The sequence below is a fragment of the Miscanthus floridulus genome, chromosome 8, assembly GCF_019320115.1.
Source record: "Miscanthus floridulus cultivar M001 chromosome 8, ASM1932011v1, whole genome shotgun sequence".
In the NCBI taxonomy this organism is placed as follows: domain Eukaryota; kingdom Viridiplantae; phylum Streptophyta; class Magnoliopsida; order Poales; family Poaceae; genus Miscanthus; species Miscanthus floridulus.
In genome coordinates, this window is record NC_089587.1 from 206,654,058 (window position 1) to 206,670,729 (window position 16,672).

General features: G+C 48.1%; 3 protein-coding genes across 3 annotated transcripts; all 3 read left to right on the top strand.

Moving 5' to 3' along the window:
* The first annotated feature begins 1,076 nt into the window (after positions 1–1,076).
* Positions 1,077–3,093, top strand: LOC136478033 (probable peroxygenase 5). Its single transcript, XM_066476351.1, has 6 exons — positions 1,077–1,270; positions 1,396–1,515; positions 1,612–1,697; positions 2,305–2,399; positions 2,498–2,623; positions 2,737–3,093. The coding sequence occupies exons 1-6, from the start codon at positions 1,204–1,206 to the stop codon at positions 2,906–2,908; spliced, it is 666 nt and encodes a 221-aa protein (XP_066332448.1). The 5' UTR covers positions 1,077–1,203; the 3' UTR covers positions 2,909–3,093.
* Positions 3,094–6,583: 3,490 nt separating this feature from the next.
* LOC136478030 (plasmodesmata-located protein 7-like) lies at positions 6,584–7,711 on the top strand. Its single transcript, XM_066476349.1, has one exon. The coding sequence runs from the start codon at positions 6,693–6,695 to the stop codon at positions 7,497–7,499; it is 807 nt and encodes a 268-aa protein (XP_066332446.1). The 5' UTR covers positions 6,584–6,692; the 3' UTR covers positions 7,500–7,711.
* A 4,676-nt stretch (positions 7,712–12,387) lies between these two features.
* On the top strand, positions 12,388–13,240 carry LOC136478034 (uncharacterized). Its single transcript, XM_066476352.1, has one exon. The coding sequence runs from the start codon at positions 12,566–12,568 to the stop codon at positions 12,962–12,964; it is 399 nt and encodes a 132-aa protein (XP_066332449.1). The 5' UTR covers positions 12,388–12,565; the 3' UTR covers positions 12,965–13,240.
* The last annotated feature ends 3,432 nt before the right edge of the window (positions 13,241–16,672 follow it).

Below are 16,672 nucleotides of genomic sequence, written 5' to 3' on the forward strand. Positions count from 1 at the left end.
TTGTCATCTATCGGTCGCTTTCTCATTTTCACCGAAGAAATTTCAGGGGTTTGAGTCCATAATATACAATTATCCATGCTCCGCGGTCCAAGAATCGCAAATATCTTAAAGTAGCAGATATAGTTGAACAGTGGCGTGGCGTCGTCGATCGAGCCGCTTCGTGGTCGCCGCTGGGGCGCGAGCGCGAGGTGACCGCACAGGCCGGCACGGCACGGCACGCTTCCGTCTACTGCTCAGCTATCCTGCGGGCTGCCGCCTGTCCACCTGTATTTTAGGTAGCGTTTTGTTGGAGGGACAAGGTGGCATGGGATGGGACGGACCTGAGACGAGCAACATTTGGTTGAGGGGCGAGGAGGAGTGAGGATGTCCCTCGTGCGAATATAACGTGAGATGCGGGATGACCCCGTCCCCAAAATTTTCACGGACGGAGGCGACCCAGGTGGGATGAGCGGCTCGCTGCGAAGAAGAAAGAAGAGGAGGAGCGTCGGTCACCGGTCACGGATGGGGTCGCGGGCGAGTGCTCCGTTGCCGTCGCGGACGAGGAAGGATAGCACCTACCTGTGGACGAGATCGATCCGCCGCACGAGCTCGCCCCGACCCCAGCTCCTCTCTGCCCCCGCACGCGTGGCCGAGCTCCGCTCCGGCCCGCCGCCGCACGCACTCGCGCCGGCCCCCGCTCTGCTCCGATCTGCCGCCACACGAGCTCGCCGGCGGAGGAAGCGCTCAGTGGCTCGCTGCCGAGCTTGGGGCAGAGGAGGCCCATGGCGGTGGGCGGCCGAGCTCGGGGCGGAGGACGGAAGAGGCGCGGGGCGGGCGTCGGGAGGAAGAGATAAGGAGAGAGAGAAAGAGATAAGGAGAAGAGAAGGAAAAAGATAAAAAAGAAAGAAAAAAAAACTTACAAATAAGTCCCACCATCGATATCTCATCCCACTTTTTATATATCTGAATCAAACACAAAATGAATTAATCCCGTCCCTCGTCGATCAAACAAAAAAAAATAAAGCCATCTCGTTCCCATCCCGTCGAGAGAGGACTGTCCCACCCCAACTTCCCCCAACTAAACGCTACCTTAGGGCCGAGGAGGGGCGTGGGGGCACGGCCACCCGCACACGGAGCAAACAGCCAAAAGGAAGAAGGAAAGGGGAGAGCAGTTAGCTTGAGCGCGCGCGCGACAGGGTCGAGTCGAGGGGGAATCGCCGGAGAATGGGGATGGGCAGGGCTCCGCGACGACGGGCGTCCCCAGCGCTGCTTCTCTTCGCCGTTCTGTTCGGTTAGTCAGGCGCTCTGCCTCCGCCGGGGCATCAGTCATAATCTGCTTTGCGCTGCGCATCTGGGCATCTCTGTTTTCTCCCGCGACTCTGCTTGCTGAATTTGTGCGTTCCTGGTTCTGTGAAGTGGGCCGGGCGGCGGCGTTCGGCGACCCGCAAGGCGCCGCCACGACGGATCTGTACAAGCACGCGTCGTTCTTCGACCGCGACGGCGACGGCGTCGTCTCCTTCGCGGAGACGTACGGCGGTGAGCTGCTTGTCCTCACTCCCCACCCATTTACTTCGGCCTCGTTCATGGTTCGCCTGTAATTCGTTTGGCCTCGTTCGGCCGTTGCATCGGCAGCGTTTCGGGCTCTCGGGTTTGGACTCGGCATGTCCGGCGTCAGCGCTGCCTTCATCAATGGCGCCCTTGGCAGCAAGTGCAGACCTGTAAGAATCCCCAATCCTCCCCTTTTTCATTGTATTAATCTTTTACTGTATCGACCGAAGAGAATAATATGTTTAGCTGTTGACTTGCACAAAAGCCTTACTTCACTGAGAATAAAACATAGATCATGTAGCGGCTCCATGAAACTTCAGTAATTATGAGAGTAGTATCACGCAAGCAACCATGGAGTCTGATAAGATGCGGGTCAAACCACCAAATGCCTCAAGATTCTTTTTGGAAATGTATTCTTGGGTAATCTTTTTTTGGAATGGTATTCTTGGGTAATTCCAGTTGCAGATTGTGACAGCACAGGCCTGTTGTTTGCTGGGCCTGTTCGCTTGGTCGTATTTGGCTTATAAGCCATGACTTATCAGCCAATGAACCAAACCAGTCAACGTTACTTTCAGTCATGGCTTATAAGCCAAACAAGCCCAAACGAACGGGGCGTTGGTTAGCTGACAATTACACAAGATTTGCTGACTTGATTAGCTGCCTGGCCACCTCCTACATGGAGACACCTGTCTTATGGAGTCTTGTTTTATACACTTATTAATTCGTTATTAGTAAAAGATATAGAAATCGGTGTTAAATCCTCGAGCACACATGCAGCAAAATGCAACGTCATCGAAGTTGGACATCTACGTAGAGGACATCTATAAGGGGAAACATGGAAGCGATTCAGGCTCATATGACGCAGAAGGAAGGTGGGTCATGGATTCAACTGACGGCCATCTCTGATTCCACTGCTGAACAAGAACAATAGCTGCATCGATTATCCTTCGCTGATACTGAAACTCTGCAGGTTTGTTCCTGGGAAGTTCGAAGAGATATTCGCCAAGCACGCAAAGACTGTCCCTGACGCCCTGACATCGGACGAGATCGACCAGCTGCTCGAAGCAAACAGAGAGCCCGGGGACTACAGCGGATGGTAATTAATTTCCCAGCCCCAAAACAACGATGTTTAACACTGCTCCTACAGCGTCAGTTCTCACTTCTCCGTTTTCTTTCTTCTACTCTGTCCTTGCTTGCTCAAATCAAAAGGGCCGGCGCAGAAGCAGAGTGGAAGATCCTGTACAGCCTCGGCAAGGACAAGGACGGCCTCCTCCGCAAGGACGTCGCAAGAAGCGTCTACGACGGGACGCTGTTCCACAGGCTCGCGCCCAACTGGAAATCTCCCGACAAGGAGAGACTAAGCGTGATCAGGGAGAACTGAGCCGAGAGGACCGTGCCATCAGCGCTCTCTTGCATTGCTTATTGGTACAAGGAAATCCGATTAAGATAAGGGCTCTGGGCTCTGAACATGTTGTCAAACAACTTGTATAGCGGTGTCAACAAGTGTTTTTTAGACGAAAGAAGAATTATGTTAAATTATATCTAAGTACATCATCATTGTTGCAACACTTTTCTATGCTTTTTATAAAGCGGGATCAATCGGTCTTTGGTCTAAAAAAATTGTTACAAACACTCTAAAATACAATATGTATACTCAGAAATTATTTCTTCATCTATAATTTTATATTGTATCCACACTTTGTATAGCTCCAAATCTCAATCCCAAATCAGTATGACGATTCATATGGATGACTGCACAGACAAATGCTTGGCAAAAGGCGTCAGAACATATGTCCAACGAACGACGGCCAACATTTCTGTAGGCATGGAGTTGTTAAACTTCTTTCTCGTGTCTTCCTTCTTCCTTTTGCCACCGAAGAATAAGTAAAACTGATCTGAATCTTCCCAGCTCGATAGGAGTAATTGGTTTGAGGGGCAGAGTTATTCTTACTAGTCCTGTGGTCAGATCTAACCACAACAAACCGGAGAAAATTATTCCATGGCAGCAGCATCATCTCCGTCTTAGTCGCCGTTCAGAAACCCAAGTCTCCATGTCGTCATGCCGAGGAAATTACTGATGCCGTAGTTGCCGTCCTCATCTTCATCAGAGTCATCATGGAGAAACCAAATCCACCCTACTCTCTCGCCGTCGTTGGAGAGAAAGAGGAGGAGATAAATCACCAATATAAAAAAAACTTGCCATGGAGAAACCCTAACCCTAAAGGACTCATGCCCTGTTCAGCTCGCTGAAATTTGGCCGATAATACTGATTTATTGTAAGAGAAAAACAATGTTCCTTCACTAAAAAAAAAAAGTACCGCTGATAAGTTCAATCTCTACTAGAAAATCCTCACTTCCACCGGCACCCGTCTAGTTGCCGGAAGAAAGGGAGGAGACCGGCTGGGGACGGCGGCGACGGCGGCCTCAGCTGCACCCTACGGCATAGACGAGAGGTCAAGGCGCGTGCGTTTGAGGTCGGTGAGAACGGGAGGTGTGAACACTCTCTCAGATCACGTTATAAAACAGAAGGTGTGAACAGAATCTGTCGATACGACGATCAGACGATGAATACTTCCGTGTGGTCTGTTTGTTTGTATCATGTGAGTACGATGGTTCTGTAATCTGCTGTAGTACGTACACATGCAAGTGGCTGGCAATGGATTTGAATGCTTGATATTTCCTGTCCGTGACGCCGTGATGCCTGTCGGCTGTCGCTGTCTTATGATTCTGTTCGCTGGATAGGCTTGCATTTGCAGCAATGCCGTGCTACGCAGCACAGCACAGTTCAGTCTCTTCTTCAGGTGGCATCTGCTGGCTCATGATCATCTGTGATGCTGCGCTGTTAACTGCTGATTGCATTTGGTTGTAGTATTAGGCTATTAGCTGGCTGATCGCGTGCATCAAGGGGATACCTTATCAGCTCCTAATCATGGCACAAGGCGGGGGCTTCTACACAGCGCACCTGTTTAATCAGCGTGCCTGGTGGATTCTCTTCGGTCGATGCAGCTGATCACTACCGACAAGAAATAAAACAAAGGTGAAAAAAAATATTAACAGCCTGTTCGCTTGTTGGTTTCAGTCAGGGCTTATCAGCCAGACAACAGTGTTTTTCTCTCACAGCAAACCAGCACCAGCCGGGCTTATCAGACCAGAAATCAACCAGAGAACAAGCTCTAAGTTTCAAAACAGAGTTGAATTTTGAAATTCATTTGCGACAATGGGCCCTTCCAGGCAATCCAAGGCTCATGTCTGTTGTCGACCACCTGAATTCCTGATTTGCTGAGAGTACAAAGCTCCATGTTGACGAGCACTACCATGCTACTTACGGAACATACTCAACTGAACACCCAGGTAAAACGAAATCATATACCGGCCCACCGCCCACCGCAGATTATATAATAATCAACCTAGTGTGAGCGTGAAACTTTTTTTGTTTTATACTGTATTTCCTATTTTATTTTTTAGAAAAGTGTGCTTATTTTTATTTTTTGACCAAAAAAAAACTCAGGTCTTTTTTTTTTTCTTGATACAAACCCTACCCCTATGACGAACGAGAAACTCGGACTACAAGTCCTGAGACTAAAAAAATCACCATAGTTGCCTCAATATCGACAAGTGGGTAAATAGTTGGAAATCGAGCACCCACATCGAGGGGACAAGTTTTATGAGAATAAATCACGCTCAATTGCCTTGTCTTGACCTTTATAGGACAAAGCGTATAAAAACAGGAGTAGGAGTTACTATATTTCAAGTGTCTGAATACTTATGCGACAATCTCACATAACAAACTAGTATCATTTAAAAAAACTAAATATATTTTTTTAAGTCAAACCATGATGAAGTTACATGTTGTCTAAACAAAAATAAAAAATCAGACACATGATAGTCACATGATATATAGGTGGATAAAAACTCTAGAGCTATTTGGCCCTCTCATCGCCTCATCGGCCAATTTATTTCATTTTTAAAAGTCATACCCCCTCCGGAACGAATTAATTGACGCTCGGACAAAAAGCCTGATGCAAATTGAGCCAGCCCCCCTCCCCGTGTTTGGAACGCTTTCTATTTCCAATTGGAGGTAGTATATTTCATCATACGAGCGTCGATAAAGAAAATGTGGGTAAAAGACAATGTCTCTTTCGTATGAGATCCATATCATTGAATTTCATATTTTTTATTTGGGTCATTTAGATGTGCAAAAAATGGTACAATGTTTCAGTCTACAATTGATAGATCATAGCAATTGTTTAGAAGCCAAACAAACTCAAATAAATAAATGATACTACAACATAGAGATATATATTTCGTTGCTTTGGTAATGAAATTTGGTTTTACCATTGTGGAAAAATATTTTCTATATTTGAACTTGTATAATTTTTTTCTAATCTAATTTACACTTTCTAGTGAACATAAATAACTCATTCTTTAAAAAAAAAGATCCGGTTACCCGGTTTGATTGATAGTAAGAAGGAGGTAGCATACAACATTTAATTACATGCGCAAGAGACGCTCCCAACCGTAGCCTAGGCTGCGGAGGTTTTAGGAATTTAGAAAACTAATTACCCGCTACCGGTCTGTGTGACTATTGGGCGCTTCTTCAGGTCTTTATCCCAGGCAATCATTCTTTGGACTGATGATTTTGAAGTCTCCCCCTTCGACTTGTGAAAAAGCCATGATGCACCGCATGTTCCTCTTTGGGTGGACGAGATGAAAAAACGCCCAATGGAAAGGCCACGGCAGGTTATTTTGAAATTTAAAATACCGGCATATAGTTTTGCTGGAAAAAGGAAATTCGAAATAAGATTCTTTGCGGAATTTAAACGAAAACTGTAGACGGCAGATTTTTTTTGAGAACTGTAGATGCTCTGGACCTTTTAACGAAAATAGTAATACCGCGTCTAGCTAATCTGCAGAGAGCCCACGTAGCACCGGCCCATTCTGCCCATCTCAGACTAAGCTGCCATAGTGTAGCCCACTAACACCCGACTCACCAGTCACCACCACCACTAGTCCACTGCCCGCGCTGATGCTAAAACCTCTTGCGCTCTCATCCCAGCAGCTCGATTCGCTCGCGTAGTCGCCTTCTCGAATTCTCCCGCAAACTTGACGCTGAAGCCTGAACGAGAGAGAGCGCAAGCCGAGCAGGCCGGCAGACAAGCAAGCACATGGCCACGCGCGTCACGGCAGCAACGGTCCTCCCCGTCCTCTCGGTTCTGATCCTGCTGCGCACGGGCACCTGCGCCGACGACTACTCGGCGTTCGTGTACGCGGGGTGCTCGCAGGGCCGCTACAGCGCCGATTCCCAGTACGCGTCGGGGGTGGACTCCGTGCTCACCTCGGTCGCCAACAGCGCGCCCTATGCCCCCTACGACAACTTCACCGCGCCGAGCGACTCGTCCGTGGTCGGCCTCTACCAGTGCCGCTCCGACCTCCCGGCCTCCGTCTGCAGCGGCTGCGTCCGCTCCGCCATCTCCAGGCTCTCGTCGCTCTGCGCCTGGGCTGTCGGCGGCGCGGTGCAGCTGCGGGCCTGCTTCGTGCGCTACGGGAACGACTCGTTCCTGGGGAAGCAGGACACGACGGTGCTGTTCAAGAAGTGCGGCGGCACGCCCGGGGACGCCAGCGGGGTGGCCATGAGGGACTCGGCGCTCGGCGCACTCGTGGCCGCGGCGGCGCCGGCGGGCGGAGGGTACCGCGCCGGAGGGTCCGGCGCCGTGCAGGCCATGTCGCAGTGCGTGGGGGACCTCGGCGCCAAGTCCTGCTCCGACTGCGTCTCGGCCGCGGCCGCACAGCTCAAGGCCGGGTGCGGTTATGCCACGGCGGGCGAGGTCTACCTCGGCAAGTGCTACGCGCGCTTCTGGGCCAATGGCAACGGAGGTTTCAGCAGCAGCGCCGGCCGGCATGGATTTGGTCTAGTCCACGTGGTCGCCGCCGGTTTATTCGCTTCCTTGGCTTATGCCTCACTTGCCATATAGGTATTGTTGAAACCGTACCGTGACGTTGTAGACCGGAGCAGTAGCTATGCTGTGTTTTCATCATGCTTGTGTTGTGGTGCAGTTCAGTTTTTGCTCTTGTGCTCAAGTTAAAATGGTGTTCTTGTGTAGCTTAACTGTGTCTCTCAAGTCTTGTAACTGTAAATTTTTTACGCTGTATGCATGCAAACTATGCTGAATCCTGTATACATAGTTTTTTTACTACGACTTACCACCATCGATAATCTTATCTTAAGTTTCATGTGATCTGATGCCATTCTACTCCTACAAACATCCGTGCAGATCAGAATTTGCTTCTGCTTTGGCTATCAAGAAGTTTGGCAAGATGATCTCTCTTAGATAGTTTGATTGTCACTGATGTAGGGTGACACCATGAGGCGCCCAAATCATCTTGCTTGTCATTAATCACATCCAAATCTGAAGCAGAGTCTGAAAACATTCAGATACTGGTAACGTGATTATACTTGCATTGCGACTACCCCACGAAGCAGAGTCTGAAAACATCCATAACTGTAAGAACTAAGAAATCTCAAATCGATTTAAGTGGATAGAGAAAGCATATTACGTGCATTTGTTTACAAAATCCAGTAGTGCCAATAATTTCAGTGGCGGAGCCACCGCTCGGCCACCCCGGGCGGCTAGCCGGGCTCGTCGCCGACATTCAAAACGAATTTTTCTTTATATTAAAGTAGAACCCTATAATTTTCTAGTAAAATATTTTTGTATAATAAAAATTGCGCGGACTCCTAAAAGCTTTTGGCTCCGCTAATGAATAATTTGATTTTGAGGGCAAGGCCATACTGATCCTGGTCTCAGCGGCTCATCATGCATGCTGTGTTCAAAGGCACTCTGTGACAGCAGGCACAATACGAGCGATGAAAAGAGCTTTAGTTTTGCCTGCCTTTATCTTTGCTCGGAGCTTTGTTTTCTCTGTAGCTTTTGATGTGGACTCACTTTTTTCGTCAGCTGAGTTTTAGTATATCTGAGAGTGGATTCAAATGATTCAGCTTTTGCCTCAATAGAATTTTGAAATGAAGGGATATCTCTGTGGCCTCCGCTGTACGATAGCAGCGTGTTGATTGCTTTTTGTAAGCTTTTGCTAGCAGCATTGGGCCTCTTTCACTAATTACTAGGCTAGCTTGATGCTACTTTGGAAAAGGTTAGTGTTAACTACTCTATATGTCATCATGGTTAAGTCACATATTTCTCTGTCATTTCTGTTGAAATTGATAGTAACGGTGAGTACTCACCACCATCATCTGGCGGCTGTAGTAGCTCCATCTACTACCTGAATCGCCGCCTTCAGAATCAGAAGAGCTGGTCTGCCGGTGGACCTTCTCTGAATTGTGAAGTACTTACGATTTCCTGCAGATCATTGAACTTCAGAATGAGAAGAGCTAGTCTCTGGTTTGCAGGAGAGCAGAGTGAGCTCGACCTTAGCTACTTAGAAATGCTGCACACAAAGGCTGTGGTTGCAAGATTTAGTGCGGCAGTTAGCTATGATTGGATCAACCGGGCAGTGGCTTTTGCTCGGACGCCGCCTTTGCTTTGGCTGTCGACTGTCGACTGTCGTTGCTGCTATCATTCTGGCCTCTTTTTGGGTTTCGTAAATGGTCAAAAGAAGGAGCACCAGCGACGTGCTTCGCCGCCTCAGGGACAAGCTAAAAGATTGCACTCCCCAGTGCTTGTTGCCAATTTGCCAAGAGATCCAAGCGAACCATACTGACAATGGACACTTGGACAGCCTAGCAAAACTTCGTGGGACAGTGGATAGGTGGGCCGGGTCAAGTATGTTGGTGTTGGGCCCTGTTTCGTGGGAAGGCCTCCATATGCAACTGAGAGAGACAAATTATCACGGGGCGCCACGTCCCTATTATTTGGTCAATTTAAGGGGTGTAAAACCAGTGCATACACCACCAGCTAGGAAATTGCATATATCCCCTAAAGTTTATGTTTTCCTATGGCTATTATCGAAAAACTAGATCTTGATAAATGATAATGTAGGACATATGTTTGGTTGCCTTGTCTTTATGGCCCCATCAAGCAAGGACATGGAGGATGATGCTAGTTTGGATATCTAGCTAGAGTACCTCGGGTTTTGTCCTGGCCATTTTTTCATTGCCAAAGCAAAACTGCAAGAGCGTGGGAATGGCTTGTCTGGTCTGGCATCGCAAAGCTTACTCAGGTAAACAAGGTGAGGCAAGCTAGTTAAAAGAACCATCACCCCTTCTTTGATTGCGTGGTGGCAAAACAGATGTTGTTAGAGCTATGTCATGTGGTTAAACTAAATGGAGTCGATAACTTTGAAGCTATTGCTAAATGTTGGTTGAGGGAGAGAAAACATCTTGTGTTGATTGTACAGTGATGGTGCAACGTGGAGCTTGTGGAAACTTATAAACTCTTTTAGGGCCTGTTTGGAACAAAGGATTGAGAAACGTAGGAAAGGAAGAAAACACATGAATAGAAAGGTATGGTAGGAGTAAAACAGAGGATTGAAAAAATACAGAAACTTCATAAGAGAGGTGTTTGGAACGCAGGAACGGGAAAGTAAATATTGAATTGGAAATGAATGTCAAAGTATCTTCTAACCTTGAAATGACACAGACAAAACACTACTAATCATATGGTCCATGAATTTATTGGAAAAAAAATGAAGCAGCCTAGAAGAATCTCACGACTCATGGACCAAATGCATTACGTGGGGGGCACTGAAAAGGCAGGTGCTCATCTCTGTCGCAAGCGTTTGCCTCGGGCTTCCACGAATAATTTGAGTCGGAGTAGATGTTCTGGTTCCCGTGTTTTGTGAAGGCCACTCCGCCTTTCCTCCGAAACGGTAGGATTCATTCCTTTGATCCAAACAGCTTGTGACGTCAGCCAACTAAAGGAATCGCTTTCCTGTGAAATTCCTATAAGAAACCTCTATTCCAAATAGAACCTTCGTTTTTTTTATAATGTCAACTGGTGAGGTATATGCAAATGTTGTGACCCACCTCGATGATGCTTAAAAATCGAGAACTAAGAGCACCATCAATACAGGCATACACACACTCTACAACCTAATAAAAAGGTACTATGATACACGTAGGAATGGATGCATCGAAACCAATATCTTTCCTATGCATAGTAGGACATCTGCCATTATTTTTCTTGGCTCCACCACTCCATGCTCTGTCAACCTATGATCGAGTCACAACACACAGCTATATATGGATGCTTCTGCGATTTGTCAGGTAAGACATCAGTTCCTTCTGCAGGCTACTTTGACGGCTTGTCAAGCCACCACCTCCTTGTTTCTTTTTCTTCCATCTGTCTTTCAAATCTATATGGTTTCGTGAGACCACCAGTAAACATGTAGCGTTGGTCATGCTAGCTTCAACCCCATAAAAAGGATCACGGAACCTTGTTCCGAACCTAGGAAGTTAGTGGACAATGTTTTAGGGAAGTCCAGCGGCCTAAATGTAGTTCATGTGTGGTAGTATTTCTTTTTCTTGTATGTGAACTGAAGGCTCATGAGCCATGTTTAGGCTATATTCTCGATGGCAGTTTTTAAGGTTTATAACACTAATTTTTTTTATCTTGATAGGGATCTCACCTGTCGGGGGTTTCTAGCTCCGCGTGAAACTCAAAAAAGAAAATCACGCGACGCCATCACCAGCAGTCTGGCATTAAACCCGGTCCGAACAGGGATGTGATAGCAAACATTAAGGCCCTATTTGGATACAAAGTATTTTTGGAGTTTTAGAAAAATACCATGATTTTGTAGTTTAGAAACGTTAAGGCCTTATTCTTTGGTTTTAGAGTGTCATGAAGTGTTTAGGTGCAACAAATGTTATGGTTTTGAATACCATGGAATTGCTGAAACTGCAGTCTTTTAGAGTTTCAAAAACTTCACTCTAGTCATCTTTTTTCTAAAACCGCAGGTTTTACACATCAATGGTTCTAAAACCACATTTTCTTAATACTATGGTTTCTTAATACGACGACATCCAACCAAGGCCTAATAGCGTGTTCGGCTGGGGCTGGCTGGCTGGCTGGGCTGACCAACCCCCTCACATGGACACTATTCCAACAAACCAGCCAGTACTATTTCTTTCTCACATAAACGAATCAGCTAACCGAACAGGCTGTAAATTGTCGACCATCGTCTCATTTATTTTTAGAATCACGTGCCGTATGCTTGGGCATCGTTTTGTTACTGTGTTTACGATCATATTCGTCAAAGCAAATTGTGGTATGTGTAGTCTACACCATAACTTCGTCCAAAAGACCAAATTAACACAATAAGTTTCTTATAGTATATATTAGTATCGATGGAGAAAACTAACTACAAGCTGGTACGGTAGTGTCTCGATCCAAACCTTAGCAGCGAAGAAAACCTCCTTTTTTTTTTCTTTGCTTCGCCTGCTCATCCCCACGAGTTATCTTGATCTCAAACGAAAGGAACAACAAAATCTCGTTGGCCCCGTTCGTGTGTCCTTAAACTCGGTTTGATTCGCTTCTTTTTTTTTCATCCGAAACACTATTTTTCTCTTACAAATTCCTCTAGATTCATCCAAATTTATCTAAATTCATCCAAAATTCCTCCAAGCGAACGGGCTCAGTTATTTTCTATCAGAACTCAGATTGTTCAACGGAAACCTCCACGCGTCGTGAGAGCGCGAGCTCTGACCGGAGATCGGACCCGTCCACGTCCACGACGATCTCAGTGGTCGGCACCAAATTTGGCGTGCCCACCTGCGCATCCGGCCCTTCCCGTACACCCATGACTCAGCCACCGCGTTCCTCGAACGTGTCGTCCGTGTAACACCCTGCCTACGCCGCGTCCACAAGAGCCTCGGCTACCCTCCCCTTTAATCGGCAGCCTTAGCCCATAGACCCATCCCACGCACCAGCTCAGCGATCCACCGCCCTCATCTCCGCTCCCCTCGCTAAAAATCCCTCCCCCACATCGCACGACACGACGCACCCGATCCCCAAATCTCCCCCAAGCCCTCCCCCTCCCGACCCAGATCGAAACCCCAGGGCTCGATTCGTCGTCGGCGGCGGCCATGGCGCTGGAGTGGGTGATGCTGGGCTACGCGGCGGGCGCGGAGGCGATCATGCTGCTGCTGCTGACGCTGCCGGGGCTCGACGGCCTGCGCCGGGGCATGATCTCCGTGGTGCGGAGCGCGCTCAAGCCCATGATGTCGTTGGTGCCCTTCTGCCTCTTCCTGCTCATGGACATCTACTGGAAGTACGAGACGCGGCCCACCTGCGACGAGGAGCACGCCTGCACCCCCTCCGAGCACCTCCGCCACCAGAAATCCATCATGAAGTCGCAGCGGAACGCGCTCCTCATCGCCGCCGCGCTGCTCCTCTACTGGATCCTCTTCTCCGTCACCCAGCTCGTCGTCAGGCTCGAGCAGACGCAGCAGCGCGTCGAGAAACTCAAGAAGCGCGACGACTGATGATGGGCCGGATCCCAGTTTCATCGCCGCCTCCTATCCTCATCCATCCATCCGGTGGTCTTGTTCTTCCCCTGCCTTGTGTTTCTGGTTTATGTTGTAGTGCCGGATGTTTTAGATATCTAATCGTGATTTGAGACCTGCTGGTAGAATCTGCTTCCTTTGTCTTGCTGTATTCAGATGAAAAGAACAACGCTCTTGGAAATGATGATATGTTTAGGTTGTTTGGACAAATGGAATCGTAATTGGCGTTTTTGCCCATGAGTTGCTTGGTGTTCATTTATTGGCACTCAATATATACTGTGAGATATTGGTCTAGTGGCCTTAGCTACTAGTGCTGTTTTTATCATGTGATTAGGCTCATGTTGTAATGAGCTAGTTCTTGTTCATAATAAGCTGACACTTGATGCCAGATTTTATATCATTTATCTAAAAATGAGCTCCATGTACCTGTTCTATGTTCTAGACTGGGATGCTTATCTAGTGATCAGGTGACTTGAATGGATAGTTGTGTTGCTGTTCTCTCTTCTAGACCTGAATGCTTATATAGGTGATTCAGGTCACCTGATGTATAGTTGTGTTGCTGTTCTTTGTTCGAGTCTGGGATGTTTGTTTAGGTTATCAGTGACCTGAATGGATTTCTCTGAGCATACCACAAATTCCGCAACTTGGCCAGAAGGAATAAGAGAAGGGGAAGAGTGGGCGGGTTGGGTTAGAGTGCTAGGCTATTGAGGGATAGCTGTGGCGGTAGCTAGCCCAATGGTGGTGATGGTGGCGGGCGGCGAAGGAAGGTGGCGGCACCACCGGTCCGGTGGTGGAAGAACAGTTGGTGCAGAGGGTGAGCGTCCAGTCGGGTGGTAGAAGAACAGTTGGTGCAGAGGGTTAGCGTCGAGGGTTGGCGGTGGTTGCGAGCCGCCATCTGGCCTCGTGGGACTGTGGGAGGTAGAGGGATGCAGTTGTTAGGAGACTACCTAGTGGACGCTGAATAGCCACAAAGCCCACCTTAAGTTCCCCAGGTTGTTCCTTGGTTTAGTGTTGCAATGAGTTCGTATGGAGGTGTAAGAATTGGATGCTTTCAGTGGAGGTGTAAAAATTTAATGTTCTCCGCTTTCACCGTCCTATCATTCGTGGTCGTGATACAGTTATTTGTCTGAGAACATGATATATAGATTGCTAAATAAAATGCTATGGTTATCCGGGTTGATGAACCCTGTCATGAGTCCTCCCCTTGTCGAGTTCTCTTTCCCTCTGTTATGCAGCAAGTGTGATGCAGTAAGTCTGGACATGCCCAAGTTGGGTCGTAATTGCTATTTTGCTAGGTTCAGTTAACCTAGCTGTTCGGAATCCACAAACCATCCTGACCGATGGTCAGAATTTCTTCGAATATGTTCTTGAGTTTATTCGAGACGAGCAAAACTCACATGGGAGAAGAATATGGTCCCTGGGTTCCCTTTATTGGAACTATGTTCCTTTTTATTTTTGTTTCGAATTGGTCAGGTGCTCTTTTACCTTGGAAAATTATAGAGTTACCCCATGGGGAATTAGCAGCGCCCACGAATGATATAAATACTACTGTTGCTTTAGCTTTACTAACATCAGCGGCATATTTTTATGCAGGTCTTAGCAAAAAAGGATTGAGTTATTTCGAAAAATATATTAAACCAACCCCAATCCTTTTACCTATTAACATCCTAGAAGATTTCACAAAACCATTATCACTTAGTTTTCGACTTTTCGGAAATATATTGGCGGATGAATTAGTCGTTGTTGTTCTTGTTTCTTTAGTCCCCTTAGTAGTCCCTATACCGGTCATGTTTCTTGGATTATTTACAAGCGGTATTCAAGCTCTTATTTTTGCAACGTTAGCCGCAGCCTATATAGGTGAATCCATGGAAGGTCATCATTGAATTAACTAGTTTTTGAAATATTCTTTTTTTTTTAGCTTAGCCCAATTCATGCATGATTCCGGATAATCCTCTTAGTTGGAAAACTAAATAGTTCGAAAGGCGTATGAATATACAACCTAGAGTTGTAGGAGAGAGAATAGACTATATTATGGAAGAGGTAAAGTATATATGCATTCAGGGGGGCGGAATCAGGTTAGATCTATATCCTTAATGCCTATAAGACAGTCATCTTTTGTGTGGCTTTCTAAGGAATGATTTTAGAATCGGATTCAATAGAAAATACGCAAACAAAATAGAAGAAACAAATGTATGTGGGATTTTTTTTATTCCTAAGTTAGATTCATTATCTAATCTCATATATAGAATTCCCTTCTATATGGAACTAGATTCCATCTCAATATCTTAAGCTGCCACCTGCCAGGCTGAGATTAAATGAGAGAGCGTATGCTCATTCCCCTATTGCCGCCTACCGAATTTTTTACTTTTTGGCCCTTTTTCCGAAAGTTTCTCTCAAATAGACCCCTGGCGGAAAGAATTCCAGAAATGGACCCTTGGCTCGGCGCCAGAGTTAGTGGCGCCGAGCTCGGCGCCACAGTGACTGGCGCCGAGCTCCTGGCCACGGGCAAACGGCCTGCAAGGGGCTCGGCGCCAGAGCGGATGGCGCCGAGCTCGGCGCCGTAGATCTTGGCACCGAGCTCGGCGCCACTCACTCTGGCGCCGAGCTCGGCCTAATATCTACCCGGCCGGCCGGCCTTCTTCTTCCTCTACCTGCCGAGCCAGCCCCCCGCCGCGCTCCGCGGCCCACGCCCGCCCGCGCCCGAAGTCGCCCGCGCACGCCTGCGCGCGCGCACGCGCGGCACACGCCAGCCCGCGCCCGCCGCGCCGCGCCGCGAGAGCGCCGAGCGCGCGGCCCGGCGGCGCGCCCCCCGCGCGCGCGCGCCGCCGCGCCGAGCCAGGCCGTCCGAGCCGCTGCTGACATGTTTTTTTCGGCGGCCGAGCCCGCGCCGCTTGCTTCCGCTCCCTCGCCCGAGGCCCGCACCGCGCCGCCGAGCCGGGCGCCCGCGCCGGGCCCGTCCGAGCAGCCGCCTGCTGCTCCGGCGGCCGAGCCCGCAGCCGCTGCCTCCGCTACCCTCGCCCAGCGAGCCGCACCGCGCCGCCGTGCCCTCGCGCTGTTGGCCGTTGGTTGGCTGCAGCGCCGAGCCGCCACGCCCTCCACCGTCGTCGTAGCCTTTGTCTCCACCGCCGGCCTCGGCCTCGCCCCGCCTTGCCGACGTCCACCGCTGTCCTCGCCCCGCCTCCCGCGGCCGTCGAGCCGGTCTCGCAGCGCGGAGCGCCGGCCACCCCCGCTACCGTTGCGCGCCACCTCTGTCGTTGGCCGCGCCACCGCAGTCCCGGATATTCGCCTAGACCTACGCCCATCGTCCGTCGACCCGGCAAGGTATAAAATATGAATATGCAATGTACCTATTTAGTTGGTGTATGTTATTGACTAGTTATATTGTGATGACTTTGTTAGTTGATTTAGTTATATATATATGTAGATAGACAGAAACATAGATACATTGATAAATAGATATAGTTAGATAGCTACTTAGATATGTAGTTATATTTGTAGTTAACTACATATGATCTTGCTATTTAGTGAGTACACTATAAATATATACGTAGTTATGATCATGATTACTTAGTTTGTAGTTAGAAAGTACTTGTTAGGTACTATCTATCGTATAATTTGGACTAAAGGACATGTTTTTCGTTACGTTTTTTAAATAGATGGACAACCTAGTGACCATATATCATGGAG

Coding starts and splice junctions, on each gene's coding strand:
- LOC136478034 (XM_066476352.1), top strand. CDS start 12,566: ATGGCGCTGGAGTGGGTGATGCTGGGCTACGCGGCGGGCGCGGAGGCG.
- LOC136478030 (XM_066476349.1), top strand. CDS start 6,693: ATGGCCACGCGCGTCACGGCAGCAACGGTCCTCCCCGTCCTCTCGGTT.
- LOC136478033 (XM_066476351.1), top strand. CDS start 1,204: ATGGGGATGGGCAGGGCTCCGCGACGACGGGCGTCCCCAGCGCTGCTT. Junction 1,271..1,395: donor TCTCTTCGCCGTTCTGTTCG/GTTAGTCAGGCG, acceptor GGTTCTGTGAAG/TGGGCCGGGCGGCGGCGTTC. Junction 2,400..2,497: donor TCATATGACGCAGAAGGAAG/GTGGGTCATGGA, acceptor GAAACTCTGCAG/GTTTGTTCCTGGGAAGTTCG.